This window comes from Arvicola amphibius, chromosome 5 (assembly GCF_903992535.2).
Source record: "Arvicola amphibius chromosome 5, mArvAmp1.2, whole genome shotgun sequence".
NCBI classification, from domain to species: domain Eukaryota; kingdom Metazoa; phylum Chordata; class Mammalia; order Rodentia; family Cricetidae; genus Arvicola; species Arvicola amphibius.
The window spans coordinates 30,723,833-30,741,093 of NC_052051.1; the positions used below are offsets into that span (position 1 = coordinate 30,723,833).

General features: G+C 44.5%; 1 protein-coding gene across 1 annotated transcript in view; it reads right to left on the reverse strand.

The window, feature by feature from the left end:
* Nucleotides 1-17,261, reverse strand: part of Cfap61 (cilia and flagella associated protein 61) — a 273,757-nt gene that overhangs the window by 116,814 nt on the left and 139,682 nt on the right. Inside the window, exon 18 of the mRNA XM_042055131.1 lies at nucleotides 7,444-7,571. Within this exon, the coding sequence (XP_041911065.1) occupies nucleotides 7,444-7,571 (128 nt within the window). The remainder of the gene's footprint in view (nucleotides 1-7,443; nucleotides 7,572-17,261) is intronic.

Genomic DNA, 17,261 nt, shown 5'->3' on the forward strand with positions numbered 1-17,261 from the left:
GGAAGCCAGTATGGGGGTTCGTCAATCCCTAAAAGCAGAACCACCATATGCTCTGGCTATACTGCACCTGGGGCTATTTATCCAAAGGAACAGCACAGCACAGAGACACCTGCACATGTCCATCCCTGCTTTATTCACACCAACCAGGACGTGGAGCCAACACGGATGCCGATCCACAGCTGAACGGAGGAAGCAGACAATGCGGTATACAGGTGCGGTGGAGTTTTACTCAGTCTTAAAGGGGAGTGAGAGTTTGTCAAGGACAGGATAAAAAGGTGGAGCGGAGATGGTCATGGTAAGCCAGATACAAGCCAAACTCAGAGAAGTCAATACCACACTTTTGTTCATATGTAGAATATATGCACCCTTATTTATAAACACACACACACACACACACACACACACACACACACACGCGCGCGCGTATACATGAAATGGAGGCAGGAGAGCTGTGAGGTGGGAGAAAGGGATTTAAGGGAAGGGGAACAAACAGAGGTGATGGAAGAGAAGAAACAAACTATTGCTTTTCTCGGTGTGAAATCTAGAGTTAGCCACATGTATGTGCACACACATGTGAAATCTAGAGTTAGCTACATGTATGTGCACATACATGTGAACTCTAGAGTTAGCTACATGTATGTGCACATACATGTGAAGTGAAAGCAGAAACGAGACTATTTGGAGAGAAAAAGGGAACTAGTCAGAGAGGGAAGGATGAGGGGGGCAGTGTGGGGCAGGTATGAGGAAGGGAGACTGATACAAGTGTCTGAAAATGGAATAATGGAAGCCAGCACTTTATACCCCAACTCAAGCATCAGTAAAAACAAACAACAGATAAAATCTGGTGCGCTGCCCCCATTGGAGACAGAGGCATGTGGTGTGTTTCAGGCCTGAACTCACTACATAGCCCTAGCTGGCCTGAAACTCCTGACAATCCTCCTGCTTCAGGCCCAAGTGTTGTGCTTATAGGCTGGGACGCATGGACTGGCTTTTACCTCTTTTCAGTCTTGCTTGGTGGAGGCAGCACCTCTTGCTCTCTTGGAGAAGGCTCCAGGGCTTCAAGGCGATGCTCTTTTCTGGAGCTAGTGTTGTCCTGATGACCAACGTGCGCCTTTTAATCTGAGAATAGGAATTCATTCTAGCCTTGCCTAGGGTTCTTCAAGTTCCTTGCCTAAAGCGGCGGAACCTGAGGGTCCCATGCTGTGACTCTCCATCAGCGGAGATGAGGACAGGGTGGCTCTCGGAGCACATGCTTCCACCCTGATTGGCAGTATAGGTAAGCTAACTGCCAGTGATGTTTATTCTCCACTCTCAGCGGCTGAAGTTCTAAAGATGTTCTACTAAGAGCAGGGCAGACAAGAGTGTAAATAAAACACCCAGATGTCCCAAGCCAAGAGCTTTCTGCCCCCAGAGAGCCAGGCAGTGATTGGTCCACCATCTCAGCAAAACTGTAGCTTTGGAAGAACACAGGACCATTACCTGGACGACCTGAGCATCATGAAATAATTCACAACTCCCTGAAACATGCCTTCAGGCCTGATTTCCCCCAATCATTCCTATACACCATAGTCAATCTTTTATACCGAAAGCCAACATTTTATTCCTTTATGTTCCCCACTCCAAGCAGACGTGCTCCCCATTAAGTCAACTGTTGACTCTCACAGAGTAGCCTTGGCAGAGTAGAGGATAGTAGGGCAGATGGAGCCATCACTGGCCCTTCCTTGCCTGCCTTTTCTCCTGTTTCCCTGTGGTGCCCTTAGGACTCAGACACAGAAGACTTGGGAGAGGAAACAAATTACCTGCACAGGCCTTTACCCTGCATGACCTTGCACTCCCTCCCTCCTGAGGCTCCTGGCAACTGCAAAAGGAGTGAAGAGCAGGGCTTCCAGGTCCTCCGCTGGAAGGAGGAGCCACTAGGCTAGGCCCAGGAGGGCTGCGGGGGCTGGGATGCTGGCGTGTGCCTCTAGGGAAGCACTTGCCATATGTCATCTGGTATTGGTGATATCAGAGGCCATGCCATAGGAGAGACGCAGGACTGATTTGAGACCAAACCACCAAAGATGTGAGGACGTGTCCCCACAGACACATGGACAGATTGCAGCTAAGGTTCAGAGAGAACTTTAGAATGAAAAAACAGGAGCCCCAAACAGGAGTGGCAGCATATGCCTCCAATCCTAGCAACTTTGAAGATGGCTGAAAGAGACTCACAAGTCTGAGGCCATGCTGAGTAACGTAGTGAGAATATGCCCACTAAATGATTTTTTAAAATCTCACCTCCTCATCTCCTGCACGCTCCCATGGCCCAGGACATACTGTGTGCTGCTGACTCTGAGGAAACCATGGCACCTCTCTCTCAGCACCCGGGCACTGGCGAGGATGGCTATAGCAAGGGCAGAGAGAGGGACTTCACAGCCACTGCTCTGAAAGGAAGTACTTTGCCGTTTCTTACACTGAGAAAATGTAAGCGCGAAAGAGTGTCCGTTGTCACAAGACGACAGGACTGCCAGGTCTGGAAGAAGGGACACCCATGCTGCACTTCATGTGGACTTTCCAGGAAAGCACATGTTAGGTCTAACAAAGCAGCTCACGAGTCCAGGCAATGCTCACTACCCTCCCCCCCCACCACCACCACCAATCTTGCTTCTGAACTGTGGATTTAATCCTCATGGGTAGGTGGCGTTTGGTGAAATGTCTTCAATTTCATTGCAGGCCAAATTGTGGGCAAATTTAGTTCAAGTGGCAACTAAACCAATAAAGTGAAATATATGCAGTAAGTTACTATGGTTATTGCTAATTTAAAAAATAATTAGAGAAAATAATGAGAAAATTATTTCCTCTCTCAAGGATTAGACATCTGTAAGCCGATACCAGTCTCCTTCCAGTGAACATAATCTCTGTAATGAAGACAGAGAATTGTAGGTACTTTATAAAGGTCATTCTGATTGGGGAACTTAATCAACCCAGTACTTATACCAGAACTTATATTTGTTTTTATTGAACCTAAGTTCATTTCGTAACTACATGTACATATCTTAATGTAATCATTCTAAGCAGAACATAATAAGCATTACAGCCAAATTAAGATTTAAGACCTGTTGATAATCACTTCTTGATTTCCCCAATGTCAAAACCCCACCCCACTTATTTGTCACTCAGATATGGGGTGCACAGGCTTGTGATTCAGAGTCTTGGGAGCAGGGACCCAGCAGGAGAGTCAAACGCCCCAGTTACAGCAGCCACGGGGAAGTGAATGTTCACAGCTTCCCTCGTGACTTCATCCCTGCCATGAAATGCTGCTAAGTGGCCAGAGGGTTGAGCCATGTGAACTCTGTTGTGAACTTCAGTAACGACATACTATGTACTTCTGGTTAACTGAAGTTACACTCTGGAACGTCAACCACGTTGGCTAGAAAGTTAAACAACAGACTGACTCTTTTCTTGTTCAGGAGCCTCCAGAAGAGCAAGTCATTCGCTGGTGCTGCCTTATCTCCCTGGTAGGCACGAGCACTTGTTGGGGTGGAGGGAGGTGTCCTTAGCTAACTTCCCAGAAGTCCCGCTCATCCTCAGGGGCTGCTAACCGTTGGCTTCAAGAGGAGCCATAGCGAGCTAGATTTTCCTGTCTCCCTCTGGCCTTAGAGCTCCCACAGCTTTGAACAACAACTGGAGTTTTTCATGTGACCCTGAACAAATATTCTAGGGAAGAAATGGCCTCTTTCCACTCAGGTCTCTGTAGTTTAGAGAAACTCGGGTTTTTTACACATATGTGATAGGTTGATGCACACTGCTAAGCCCAGCATTTGGGAGGCAGATGCAGGAAGGCTAGCTTGGTTTGCTTAGTAAAGAGATTTTGTCTAAAAACAAATAAAATAAAGACCATGATTTATCTGGTATTTGTGCCAGCTAGTAGGAATAAATCCCACTTTGCCATGTTGTATGACTTGGGGCATAATGGGATTCTATTGCTGTGAAGAGATGCCATGGCCATGACAACTCTCATAAAATTACGCATTTACTTGGGGCTTGATAGTTTCAGAGGTTTAGTCTATTATCGTCATGATGGGGAACACGGCAACATGTGGGCAGACATGGTAGCTGAGGGTTCTACATCTGGATCTGCAGGCAGCGGGAAGAGAGAGACTCTGGGACTGGCTTGGGCTTTTGAAACCCCAAAGCCCACCTCAGTGACACACTTCCTCTAACACAAGGTCACACCTCCTAATCCCTCCCAAACAACATCACTCGCTAAGGATGAAGCATTCAAAGATATGACCCTATTCAAATCACCACAGACAGAACCTCTGTCAGGGCTGGACACAGGGCTGTATTATACAGGCCCCCATATTTCCACATTGTATGGCAGTCAAAATTCTGAGCGACCTGGCAAGGTACAATTTCACCTCCCACACAAAAGGTGGTCACCTAGCCCTTTGATAGTGAGACAAACTGACGCCATCCAAAGCAAGTGGTCAGGATATGCTAATGTCGTTCTGCTCCTTCTTTGTAATTTGGGAGGTCACCTGGGAAAGAGATGTTAATTCATTCTACTTGACAGAGCAGGCCTACAGAGCAGGAAGACAGACAGGAAGACGCAACAAAATGGACATAGATAAGGTGTGGACATGACCATAGAACCGATGCACAGGTCCTTGGAGCATCTATTATGGCTTCCAGTTTTGTGTTTTATGAGATTCCTGTGTGACAAATCTCTGAGTGTGTGTGAGTGTGTGTGTGTGTGTGTGTGTGTGTGTGTGTGTGTATACATCTATATGTATTCTTTGTGCTTTTTATTTGTTTTTTTTTTCTTGTTTGTTTTGTGCTATTAAGTTTTGCTTTTGTTTTATATTATTGTTGTTTAGATGTCTGGTTGTTGTCTAATGAGAAGCAGAAAGGATTTGATTTGGATGGGAGGGGAGCAAGAGGGGACCTCAGAGAAGTTGAGGGAGGGGCTGTAATCAGAATAAATTGTATAAAAAAGTTCTATTTTCAATAAAAGAAAAATAGAACAAAACAACAACAACAACAAAACTAACCAAACAAATAAGCAAACAAAACCCCAGATACCTTTCTAAGAGTAAATGAGGGAGCGTTAGTAGGCACAACTGTGCTGTTGGTAGGAGATACAGTTTCAAACGTTCTAGAGCACAGAACTTAAATAGCTACAGTTGTAACCATTAATTGGATATTTCAAATTATCTGGTAGAAAGGATTTTGATCCAAACACACAAAAAAAGTGACAGATGGGAGATGGGCTAGTTACATTTTATACAGAGTTTTGAAATATCACCCATATCTACGAAGTGTGCACACACTATGTGCGGATTTAAAATGGAAGCGAGAGCTTTGCTGCTATTGTTTTATTTTTAAAAGAGCAGATGAGAAATCCTGTCCAAGGGAAGTCAGAAAGCAAGGGCTCCCAAGTCAGGACTGACAGTGCCAGGGCAGGAGCCCAAGTTCTTAGATTCCAACCTAGGGTTCCTCTGTTGCGAGATTCAGTGAGCACGTAGAGTGGGGAAGACTGGCGAAACCAGGAGTCCTTAGCAACTGCCCATCCGGAAGTGGGCTCTAAAAGGCAGCAGTGGAGAGCACAGCATGGGAAGCCACATGGACCTGCCTTTCCCCAAGGGTCATGACCTAATGTCTGGCATGGGGCTGGAAGAGAAGTTCTAATGCTATGCCATTTCTAGATGCCTGTCTTTGATGCATAGCCAAAACTAGCTCCCAGGGCTGGGGTCCTTGCTGCCCAAGATAGACGATCTGAGTTAGGTATCTGGGACCTACTTGGTAGAAGGAGAGAACCAACTCCACTAAGTTCTCCTCTGACCTCCACAAAGACGCTGTGGATGTTGTGAAATATTCCTTTAGCTCTGTAAAGCTGTGTTCCATGTGTTTATGCTGCATTCATTTAGCAGTGTAAAGACGTGTTACTTTGCCTGCCTACTTATTGATCTAATAAAAAACTGAACAGTCAACAGCAAGGCAAGGCTAGACAGACAGACAGGCCTGGATGGAATAGATACTAAAGTGGGAGGAGGAATCTAGGCTGGAGACAGGAGAGAATGAGAAGAGAATGAGGGAGAAAGAAGGGAGATGCCCGGGGCCAGCCAGCTGGGCAGCTGCCAGCCAGCCAGACATGGAATAGGACGCTCAGAATGAAAGAAAGGTAAAAAGCCCCAAGGCAAAATGCAGACAAGAGAAGCAGGTTAATTTAAGTTATAAAAGCTAGTGGGACAAGCATAAGATAAGGAATATGAGTATTTATAAGTAATATTAAGTCTCTATGTCATGGTTTGGAAGCTGGTTGGTGGCCCAAAAGAAAGCCTGCTACACACATGTATCTTGGTATGCTCTAACTTTTATACATAAATAAATAAATGTAATAAAAAGTTGTTAGGGATGGTGGTGCACACCTTTAGTACCAGTACTTGAGAGACAGAGGTGGGCAGATCTATGTGAGTTCGAGGCCAGCATAATCTAGCCAAGACTAGATAAATTATAAGTATATACGGTATACCAGTTACATTGTAGAATCTCGGACTCACACCCCAATTCACTTTGGAGCTTCTGAATCTGCCTGCTTGGTGTGGGATTTAGGAATCTAAATTCTTACCAAAGACTTGATGTGATTCTTATGATTGCCTTGATAAGGTAAACACATGTAGAACAGGACCAGCAGAGGCTTTTGGGAAGGGGTCATATGGTACTGATTTTATACATTCTAGGCCTCACAATTTTGGCTAAGATACTCAGCTTTGTAACTGAGGCACAAAAATAGTCATAGGTAACACATGAAAGCCAATATAGCTGTGATCCGATGAGTTCTATGGACAAATCATTTGTCTTCCTTCATCCCACATCTAGAATATTCCACTGACTCATGAATCTACCCAGCTCTGCTATGGGTTGGCAAACAAACCCAAAGTGTGTTTTCTCAAGTGGGGAGAGAGTCACCCATGTTTGAACAATTGCAAGGCTTTGGGAAATCAAACCCCAAAATGGTCGTGCAATGGCCACAGAAAAGTGGATACACAGGTGTTTTTAAGAAAGGAATGTGTTCCAGGACAGGCTCTAAAAAAGCTTCAGAGAAACCCTGTCTCGAAAAACCAAAAAAAAAAAAAAAAAAAAAAAAAAAAAAAAAAAAAAAAAAAAAAAGAAAGGAATGTGGTCCTGGGGGGAATGGCTCAGAGACACACAGCACTTGCTGCTCTTCCAGAGGACTGGGGATCAGGTCTCAGCACCTACACCTGGTGAATCACAACCTCTAGATCCAGCCAGTCAGGTGCCTTCTGGTCTCCACGGGAACCTGAATGCATGTGGAGCACATAAACTCACATAGGCACACACGTGCACATAAAACTAAAAATTACCAAGTAAAAGCTACAAGAAAAAAATTTTTAATTTTCAAAAGTAAACAGATAAATGACTAAACAGAATAAAAATACTCACCAAAACACCAGTGTCTCAAGGAACGAAATTCCAACACTGGATGCGCCAACCACAACGATTCTGGCATTGACAGTGACTTTCGGTTCTAATGTTAATTTTCTGTTTGTGTGGTTTAAGGCATAACTCGGCTGCAAGAAAACAAAGAGAAAAAGAACTTGAGGAAATGTACCTGAATCAGTGCCCCAGATGAACAATTACAAGGCATTACTAAGCTAACCCTGTGCAGGAAATCAAATCCAAAAATGGTCGTGCAATGGCCACAGGAAAGTGGATACACAGGTGTTTTCAAGAAAGGAATGTGGTCCTGGGGGAATGGCTCAGAGGCACACAGCACTTGCTGCTCTTCCAGAGGACTGGGGATCAGGTCTCAGCGCCCCCAACCTGGTGAGTCACAACCTCTCACTCCGGATCCAGGGAGTCAGATGCATTATAGTCTCCATGGGAATCTGCATGCATGTGGTGCACATAAACTCTCTCCTCTCCTCTCCCTCTCTCTCTCTCTCTCCTCTCTCTCTCTCTCTCTCTCTCTCTCTCTCTCTCTCTCTCTCTCTCTCTCTCACACACACACACACATACACATTGGAAATGAATAAACAAGTACTTTTAAATCTAACAATATAGTAATTTGCTTAATATCTAAGCTCTGTCACAAAAAGTGCTTGATTTTAATTTGTCGTATGGCAAATATTTCATTAAGACCCACAGTTCTTAGTGATTAGAGATGGCAAGGTAAATAATCCTACAGGACGGCCAAGTTATCCCCTGGGAATTGTGGTTCCGTCTTTCCTTATGTCCAAAGTTTTGAGTGAAAGTAAATTATATTACTTGAAGCCAAGGATTTTCACTTGTCCATCCCCGTGCCTTTCACGTCATTTAACACAAGCAGCACTTTGTAGTCAGCAGACCCCTGACGGTATTTGCTGAATGACATAAGTGTGTTGAATGCTAAGGGTTGTTTACTCTTCCAGGAGCCTCAGAATCAGGGAAGACTCTAAGAAGCACAGAACATAACCATAATACTTTTAAAATCCATATTTGCGATTAAAAAATGATCCTGATAAGTTGCTCGGTTAATTTATTCTGAAGAGGCTGAACAATAACAGAGGCTTTACAGAGGGGGGAAGAGTGTGTCTAGTAGATGGAGGTGTAATTCTTGGAAGAAAATTATATGATACACTGAAAGTCACTGACTCTATTTTTAATTCAACGCACACTTTTATTGGTTGATTTGGTGGCATTTGATACTATGTGTCTAGAGAATAATAATTACCACTGACTTCTCATAAGAAACAATGGAGGCCAGAGTCAGTGGAATGACTCTATTAACATCACATCAGCTGAAACTCATTCTCTGGATCAGAAGCTCACATCCTAGCAGATAAAATCCACATTTCATTTTCTCAAATTCCCAAGCTCTTAGGAGCTGGAAGGCCAGAAAGCTGATGGGAGAATTCTATTTTAAACTGTGATTCTAGTCACCCTTCAGTGCCTGGGTGTCATGGCCAGTGGCTTTGTCATTCACCAAGTCACATCCAAGATGGAGATAACCCCACTGTGGAGTTCTAGTCAACCTAGAAATGTGGAGGCAGAAAAATTCTCTAAAGGGATTTTAAACAAAGCTGAAAGCATCTCAACTCTCCACCCCATACCACTTCTGATGAGAGGCAACTGGGGCTTATTCCTACAGTGGCAATGGTAGACCTGTGAGAAAGGCAGGCAAAAGATCAGAGCTGCTTCCTACTTCCAGCCAAAACAAATCATATGCTGGAGTCCAGAACTCCAGAAGGCCACTCACCTCGAATGGAAGGACCCTACGTCATACAGCAAGGGCATGGTCTAGGAAGGGGTGAAAGGTGGGAAGGACAGCACTTGCTGCATTTCCTCAACCATTTAGGGCATTTTGTTTCTTGCATATGCAAATGAAAGCTTCCTAGACTGATATATTTTCTACATGGAAATAATAGAGAATACAGTTCTGCAAATAAATATCAGTTATGTAAGACACCAAGTTCACGCTGGCTTGTGTGGGTGTTTCAGGGTTCCATATGCCCTGGCCTCCTGTACTCAGCTTAATTTCCGAGACAAGCAGACTACAGGTCCACTTAGCCAGTCTCGGCTTCAGTGGTTCAGAGTGGAAAAGGTAGGAAATACAGAGGTTGTTATGATGGCATCTCTTCCCAGGTCTAATTAACAGACTTAAAATACAAGCATCTTAATGGAAGTCAAAAGCCAAGCTTCCTCCCATTAGCAGGTAGGCTCAGATATTCTCTTCCACCGTGGGAAGTGTAAACTATCACCGCACCACGGGCAGTAATGAAATTCCCTGCTAAAGAATTAGACATCATTCATGAAACGGCTCCAGTATCACAGATACAAAGGCAGGCGGGATGAGCAGAATGGCTTTTGTTTCCCGCACAATAGTGGTAACACCAACAGCTGCCAGGCCTCAGAAATCACCTTCTAACTACTAAATATGCAGAGTGGCTTTGGGGTGTCAAGAGTTAGTGATCAGTACCAGGTAGGGGTAGCATCTCAGAGGAGTGAGCATATATCACAAAGGTCCTTCGGTAAACCCAATTTTGTCTCCATTTTTGCTTAAAAACACACCCATTGTCAGATAGGATGAACTCTCCTGAAGTGGAGGTGGTGGGGGGCCATCTTTTTTAAATTAGTAGATGCAGTTACAAATGCCTCCAGATTTTTCTTCTGCTCAGCAGACAAGCCTCACTTGCTGACAAGGGCAAGAGAAGACGGCTTCTGCTTTTAAAGGGCGTGTTGTTCTTATAAGCACAGAGCAGGCTTTTGTTTAGAATCTTTCCTTTATGCTTCTTCAAACTGTTATGTAAGAAAACGGGTATGGCTAGGCAAGGCAGTACACAGCTGTTAGCCAGTATACGGGAGGCTAAGGCAAGAGGGTCACAAGTTGCAGGCCAGTCTGGACTACACAGCAAGACACTTTCTCAAAAGAACCAAAAAAAAAAAAAAAAAACAGACAGGGAAGCCCTTCTGAGCCATGACCGCTGGTGTGTGTGTGTGTGTGTGTGTGTGTGTGTGTGTGTGTGTGCGTGCTGGGGGCAGGGGTAAGGAGGCAACCACAGGTTTGCTTCCTTGGTTTCATCCACCTTGTGAGTTTCCTTTTTTTTTTTATTTTGCTTTGTTTGTTTTGTTTGAGACAAGTTCTCTCATTGACCTGAAGCTCATCAAGTAGACTGGACGGCTGGCAGTGACCCTCAGATCTACCAGTCTCTGCCTCCCCAGTACTGGGATTGTAACCATGTAACACCATGCTTGACATTTTTTTTAGATTTATTTTCCTTTCTTTATATGCATTAGTGCTTGGCCTGCATGTGTGTAGGTGCACCAGGTACATGCCTGGTGCCTGTGGAGGCCAAAGGGGGCATCATATCCCCTAGAACAGTTGTTACGGTTTGCTGCAAACCAACATACGTGTGCTAGGAATCTCACTCAGGTCCTCTGCAAGAGTAAACAGTGCTCCAAACTGCTGAGCCATCTCTCGAGCCCAAGGCTTGACGTTTTAAACAGGTTCTGAGGATTGCACTTAGGGACTGATGCTTACCAGGCAAGCACCCTACCCGCTAAGTTATCTCCCCAGCCCTCAGCCCCCTTTCAAGGAGCATTGACATAACTATTCAGAATTGTTCCGGTTAGTTCCCTTTGGTTAGCTCTAGTTACCAAAATGACTAAACAAATAACCTGGGCCTGTTTAGAAACGTTTAGGTTTATTTTTTTTTCTGATATGATGAGGCTGATGTGCATTCTCAGTTGAATCTGTGCCATGATTCACACACCAAGAGACATGAAATACACAGTTTTGGATTTTACACATGTGTTACCTGTCCTGTGTGTATAAAGCATTGGTCAAACAGAATTTTACTGGATTACACAGACCTGGATTCTGTTTGCCCATTTAAATTCATGTCTTTATTGCGCTTGAATTGAGTCATAACCAATGACGAAACATTACTGGAAACCTATTCTAAAAATAGATCCAGGGCTCTGTGAGTCAAAGGACTTGATGCAAAGCCTGGTCCCCCGAGTTTGATCCCCAGAACCCACAGAAAGATGGGAGCAGGGAACTGATGTCACGGAGTTGTAGCACGCGTGCACCCACCACACAGTAATAAGAAGACTATTTTAAAAGAGAGATCCAAAGTCTGAAGTTACTAGCCTTATAAATAAGCCAGTAAACTAGAAAGCAGCTAACATAACTAAAAACAGCACGACGTAATAAACACAAGGTGGCAATGTCTTGGAGTCTGTTCTTTCTGAGGGCATTTCTTTTTGAAGTTACGATCAGCTGCTGGAATACACTGGGTGCCATCAGTCTAGCCTGGGTTAGGCTTTTTACTTTCTTTTTCTTCCCTTCCTTCCTTCCTTCCTTCCTTCCTTCCTTCCTTCCTTCCTTCCTTCCTTCCTTCCTTCTTCTTCTTCTTCTTCTTCCCCCACCCCCAGTTGAGGTTCTGAGCCTCTTTTCCTTAGTTTATTTAGGTGTAAAATGGAAATAAATTACACTCATCCCTGCTTCCTCAGCAGGCAGACATGTAGACTATTCATTAAAAAAAAGTCTTCAAGCACTTGGCACTTTGCAGGCAAAGACGTTACACAAGGTAAAGTTGCCCATCTCTCCACACTGCTGTATGAAAGGCAAGTCTCCGAAATACACATTTTTAAAGGGCAAAACAAAAAGCTCAGCTTTCAGCTCCTGCCCATACGGAAGCAGCTTTGTGTTACAGAAAGCTTCTGAGACTTCAAAGGGACCTCCGTCTATGCACAAAATGGAGGATGCAGAGCCTAACCCATGAGGAAGGAGACTTCTGAAAGCCCTAACCAGCCTGCGTTTGCTTTGTACATGCGGTTTCCCCTCCTGTCTTCCCCGAGTCGCTGTCTTGTCGTTGAGAAATTCTCTGCTCTCACAAATTGAATAAAACAAACGGTGACAGATTGACGGTGCTGCGAATGTCAGTGTACGTTTCAAAGTTCACAGTTCATGAGTGGGACCTCTTTAGGGGGAAGTATTACAGTCTTCACCAAATAAATAAAAGGCGGTTGTGTGGCCACTTAGAAGCAATCAACGGAAGTGCCTTCCACAGACACAACAGGCAGTTCCACAAGGTCACTCGTGTAAGATTATCCTTAAAAATTCGCAGGCAGATACGAATGCCAACACCTTAGTCTGGCAGAGCATAGGAAATCTGTGGAGACAATGTTGTGAAGCATTCTCTTAATTTTTCTCTTAGTTGGCGAGGCTCCAAACAATTCTGCAGCATGAAAGTTTCATTTAAAAAGGGAAACAGTTCTATGAGTATCTTTTGAGGGCAACGGTGACTCAGGGATCCTCTCAATCCGGCTTCCTGATTGACACTAGGAGAGCACACGTGAAGCTGTAATATGTGGGCCAAGAATGGACCTCAGTCATTGCAGGGCTTACCCATTGCCATTTCCTCTCCCCCGTAGCAGGCACATCGAAGTGCCCACTGAATGTCTGACTAAAACTACGTAGGGGAATGAGAACTTATGTTGACTCAGGGTGAGGAGTATATGGTCCATCCTGGCAGGAAAGGCATGGCATTGAAAACAGCTCACTGTGTGGTAGCAGGAGCTTGAGCAGCTGGTTATACTGTAGAGAAAGCTTGAGCTAGAACCTGGCCAACCTAGAACCCATGAAGCTCTGTGAACGAATGAAATCTATGCCCTGGCAATGCTGAGGCATGCATGGGCAGCCCACATATGGCGGTTCTGTTGAACTTGTCCATATTGGGTTTTATGGTCTAAGTTGATGAGGACGACTGACCAGGTCCCTTCCTCAAGAGGGCACCTGATATTATTATAGATGGTTGTGAGCCATGGTGTGGTTGCTGGGAATTGAACTCAGAACCTTTGGAAGAGCAGGTAGTGCTCTTAACCATTGAGCCATCTCTCTGGGTTGTGATAATACAAGCCAGTTGTGGTGGCACACGCTGGTAGGATTTGCTGAAGGAGACAGAGGAAGGAGAATGAAGCTCTGTCCCACCTCTTAATGGCCCCACAACTTCCTGCAACAACTGTCCCAGCTTGGGGTCAAGTGTTCAAACCCAGGAGACTGTGCAAGAACACTTCACATTCAATCCACAGCTCTCATTAAATATTCATGAAGGGAATCTACCACTGTTATTGCCTCTGCAAAATATTAGTCACATTACCCAGGATGACTTCCCATTTAAGGAACCATCACACCTCCAATTCCTTTACAGTCTTCCCATTATTCCAGCAATGGATTTTTGTGCGATTCTCATGGATGGTGTGCATGCTGAAGACAGATTCCTGTACCCATTACAGTTATGCTACAGATCACATAATGCACAAACCTAATTCCAAACAGCCTAGAGAGGATGGAAGATGATTTATCACTTATGCTGAGTGGAAATCTGAAAGCATGCAGCCCTGGGCTCTATGGAGGCAGGACCACAAACTGATCAGAGACACAGGTTTGTCTCTGTACAACTTACTCTCTTATTTCATGACTTCTATCTGTAAATATGGCCCAGGTGGATGCTGGAGACCCAGACATCGGGTTCTCATCCCAGGCAGCACCGTTACCTGGTATATGGTTGCCATGGTATTATTAAGGCTGGGGGAGGGGTGGGTATAGAGGGTAGGGTGTGGCGAGGCAACTGTAGTCTTTACTAAAGTCCCTTAAGTTTCTCTAATGAATTTTCAGCTTTAACTCTTTTCTTTTCTACTCCATCTGCCCCAGCCTTTCTTGTACCCTTATTTTATACTTGTCCATTATCATCGTTTTTGCGGACTTGACTTGTAACCAGTCTTTCCTTTAGGTTTCTGCATTCTATGTATGTATGTATGTATGTATTTTTATTTTATTAAAAATTTCTGCCTCCTCCCCACCTCCCATTTACCTCTCCCTCTCTCCTCCACTTCCCCTCCCTCTCCTGTCCGAAGAGCAGTAAGGGTTCCTGGCCCAAGTTCCTCCCCCCTCCATCCAGGTCTAGGAAGGTGAGCATCCAAACAGGCTAGCCTCCCCCGCCCCCGCCAAAGCCAGTGTATGTAGTAGGATCAAAATCCAGTGCCATTGTCCTTGGCTTAGGCACAAATATTTATTTTTTAAATATTTTTCTAAGTGTATAAAATAAGGAGGTGGTGACATTTTTAATACATATATGTGTGTGTGTGTGTGTGTGTGTGTTCAGATTCGCTCTCCCAACACCCTCTCTTATTTCCCCTTCCTGCTGATTCTCCTCCCCCACAAAAGTCCCTCTCTGTTTCATGTCATGTGTTTGTATACATAAATACATATAAATCTAGGTGTTGTGTATGACAGAGAATGTGATATTTGCCTTTTTGCCCCTCTTGTTTGCCTTCCCTTTAGACACCTTCCTCCCCACACAGTCTATCCTCTATGTAGCATCCTATTTATGTGTACATCACACAGGTTCCACCTGGAAAACAAGTGATAGTTGGGTCTGTTTTGTTTAACATGAAAAATCTCCAATTCCCTTCTTTTTCCTATAGATGACATAATTTAATCCTTCTTTGCACCTGAGTTAAGCTCCATGTGTTTATATACCACGTTTTCTTTACCCATTCCATCTGTGGATGAGTGTCTACGCTGGCTCCATAATTGAGCCTGTTGTGCTTGGCGTACAGTAAACATGGATGTGTAAGTAATCCCTATAGTGTGCTGACATCGATTTCTTTGGCTATATGCCAAAGATCGTGGGGTAGTTCTATTTTCTGGTTTCTGAAGAATAGTGACCAAACCAGTTCGTGTTCTCACCAGCCATAACTAATGGTCCTCCTGTCTCCGCAGCTCCACTAGCATTTGTTGGCATTTGTCATTTGCAGCCATTCTGACTGGGCTGAGGAAGTTTCAAAGAAGTTTGATTTTGCGTTCCCCTGATGGCTAAGGCTGTCAAACTTTTTTTTTGCATATTTTTATGGACCATTCCTGTTTCTGCTTTTTTGTTTTGTTTTGTTTGAGACCGGGTATCTCTGTGTAACTTTGGTGCCTGCCCTGGAACTCACTCTGTAGACTGGGCTGACCTCAAACTCACAGAGATCTGCCTGTTTCTGCCTCCTGAGTGCTGGGATTGAAGGTGTGCGCCGCCGCCCCCGGCTTCTGTTTCTATTTTAAGAACAGCTCGCTCTATTCATTTGCTTGTTTGTTGACTGGATGATTTGTAGCCATTTTCTATCAGAAAACCGTGTTTTGTGAGTTGAATGGAGCGGCTGCGGTGGTTTCTAGGTTGGCATTCCTAAGATCAGCCCTGCAGTCAGTCTCACCTGACAATCACAGTGCCACAGGCAGCCATGGTGGCATGGTCGTCTTTATTTGTTCAAGGGCAATTTCAGTTACCACTTTACAAGAGCTGTGTGCTAGGTATACAGGATTTTGAGCTTAGTGGCTTCTGATAATGTCTTCTCAAGGACTGTAGCATGCTTTGACACTGTAACAAACAAATGTTGTGTTTCCATAAAGGCCAGGGACCAAGCAGCAGCCTGCACATTTGCTATCAATGAAGCAAATATTGCTTATTGGAGGAATGGAGGCCATTCCACATTTTCTCGCAGTGCAACTACTGAGTGTGTTTTTAGGAGCAAAATAAAAGATGATACTCAAAAGTAGATGAAGTTGTGCTATGCTTTGTTACTGAAACTCATGCAGAATATTCTTCCCATCACCCCCAAAATACTGCACTTAAAGAAAATATAAATAGCCTCTTGTCTAGGAAGAGATGAGAGGAATTTCAAGCAAGGGCTTTCATGGTTGATACGCCTGCTGTTCTGGACTTGAGTTCAGACGTTGTGTCATAGTTTAATTGGCCACATTTTTTTCCCGCATGGCACATGAAATAAAGTTGTATCTTGCAAATGGATGATGTCTTGGACTTGATATGATTAGGGGTTAATTCACTTTTTTAAATTAAATAGCACCCTGAACAAGTAACTCATATAGCTGTTAAAAACATGACAAGTTTTTGTACAATACACAAACACTTGCAAAGGATACTCACTGTTGGCTTCTAGACAGTGCTCAAAACCATCAACCCCCACTGTGCAGCATGCTAGCATCTGCATCAGGATAATCCTGAGCAGCTCCAGTTTCCCCTCTCCTGCCTCAGTGTCAAGGGTGTACCAATGTCCTTTGAGCCACCCCAACACTCCCACAGAAGTGGATCTGAGGAGTGTTTGATGCTGGGAATGCTTGATCTTACCATCACCGATGGCAACCACAAACTGGAGAAATGACTTTGTGATGGAGGGCTCCCATTGGCTAATAAAGAAACTGCCTGGCCCATTTGATTGGCCAGCCCTTAGGTGGGCGGAGTAGACAGAACAGGAAGAAGGAAGTGAGGTAGATGGCTCAGTCAGATGCTACGCCTCTCCTAAGTTAGACAGACTGCCATGCCTCTCCTGAGAGAGATGCGATGAAGCCAGCCACCAGGTCAGAGATGCTGAATATTTCCCGGTAAGACACCGCTCGTGGTGTTACACAGATAATTCAATATGGGTTAGTCAAGATGTGAGTAAGAGGCTGATACTAATGGGCCAGGCAGTGTTTAAAAGAATACAGTTTGTGTGTTGTTATTTTGGGGCATAAGCTAGCCGGTGGCCGGGAGCTGGGCAGCTGGAAGCCGGCCCACAGTTCCCCCACTACAACTTTGCTGGAAGGAGCACACTGTGAAAGGCAGCAATGAGGTGGAGCCATGACAGGAAAGCCTCTTACAAAACCCAGCATTGGATTTGCATCATCCTAAAGGGGCAACCTACCACTTTACCGCTGTATTCCATATGTATCTCAA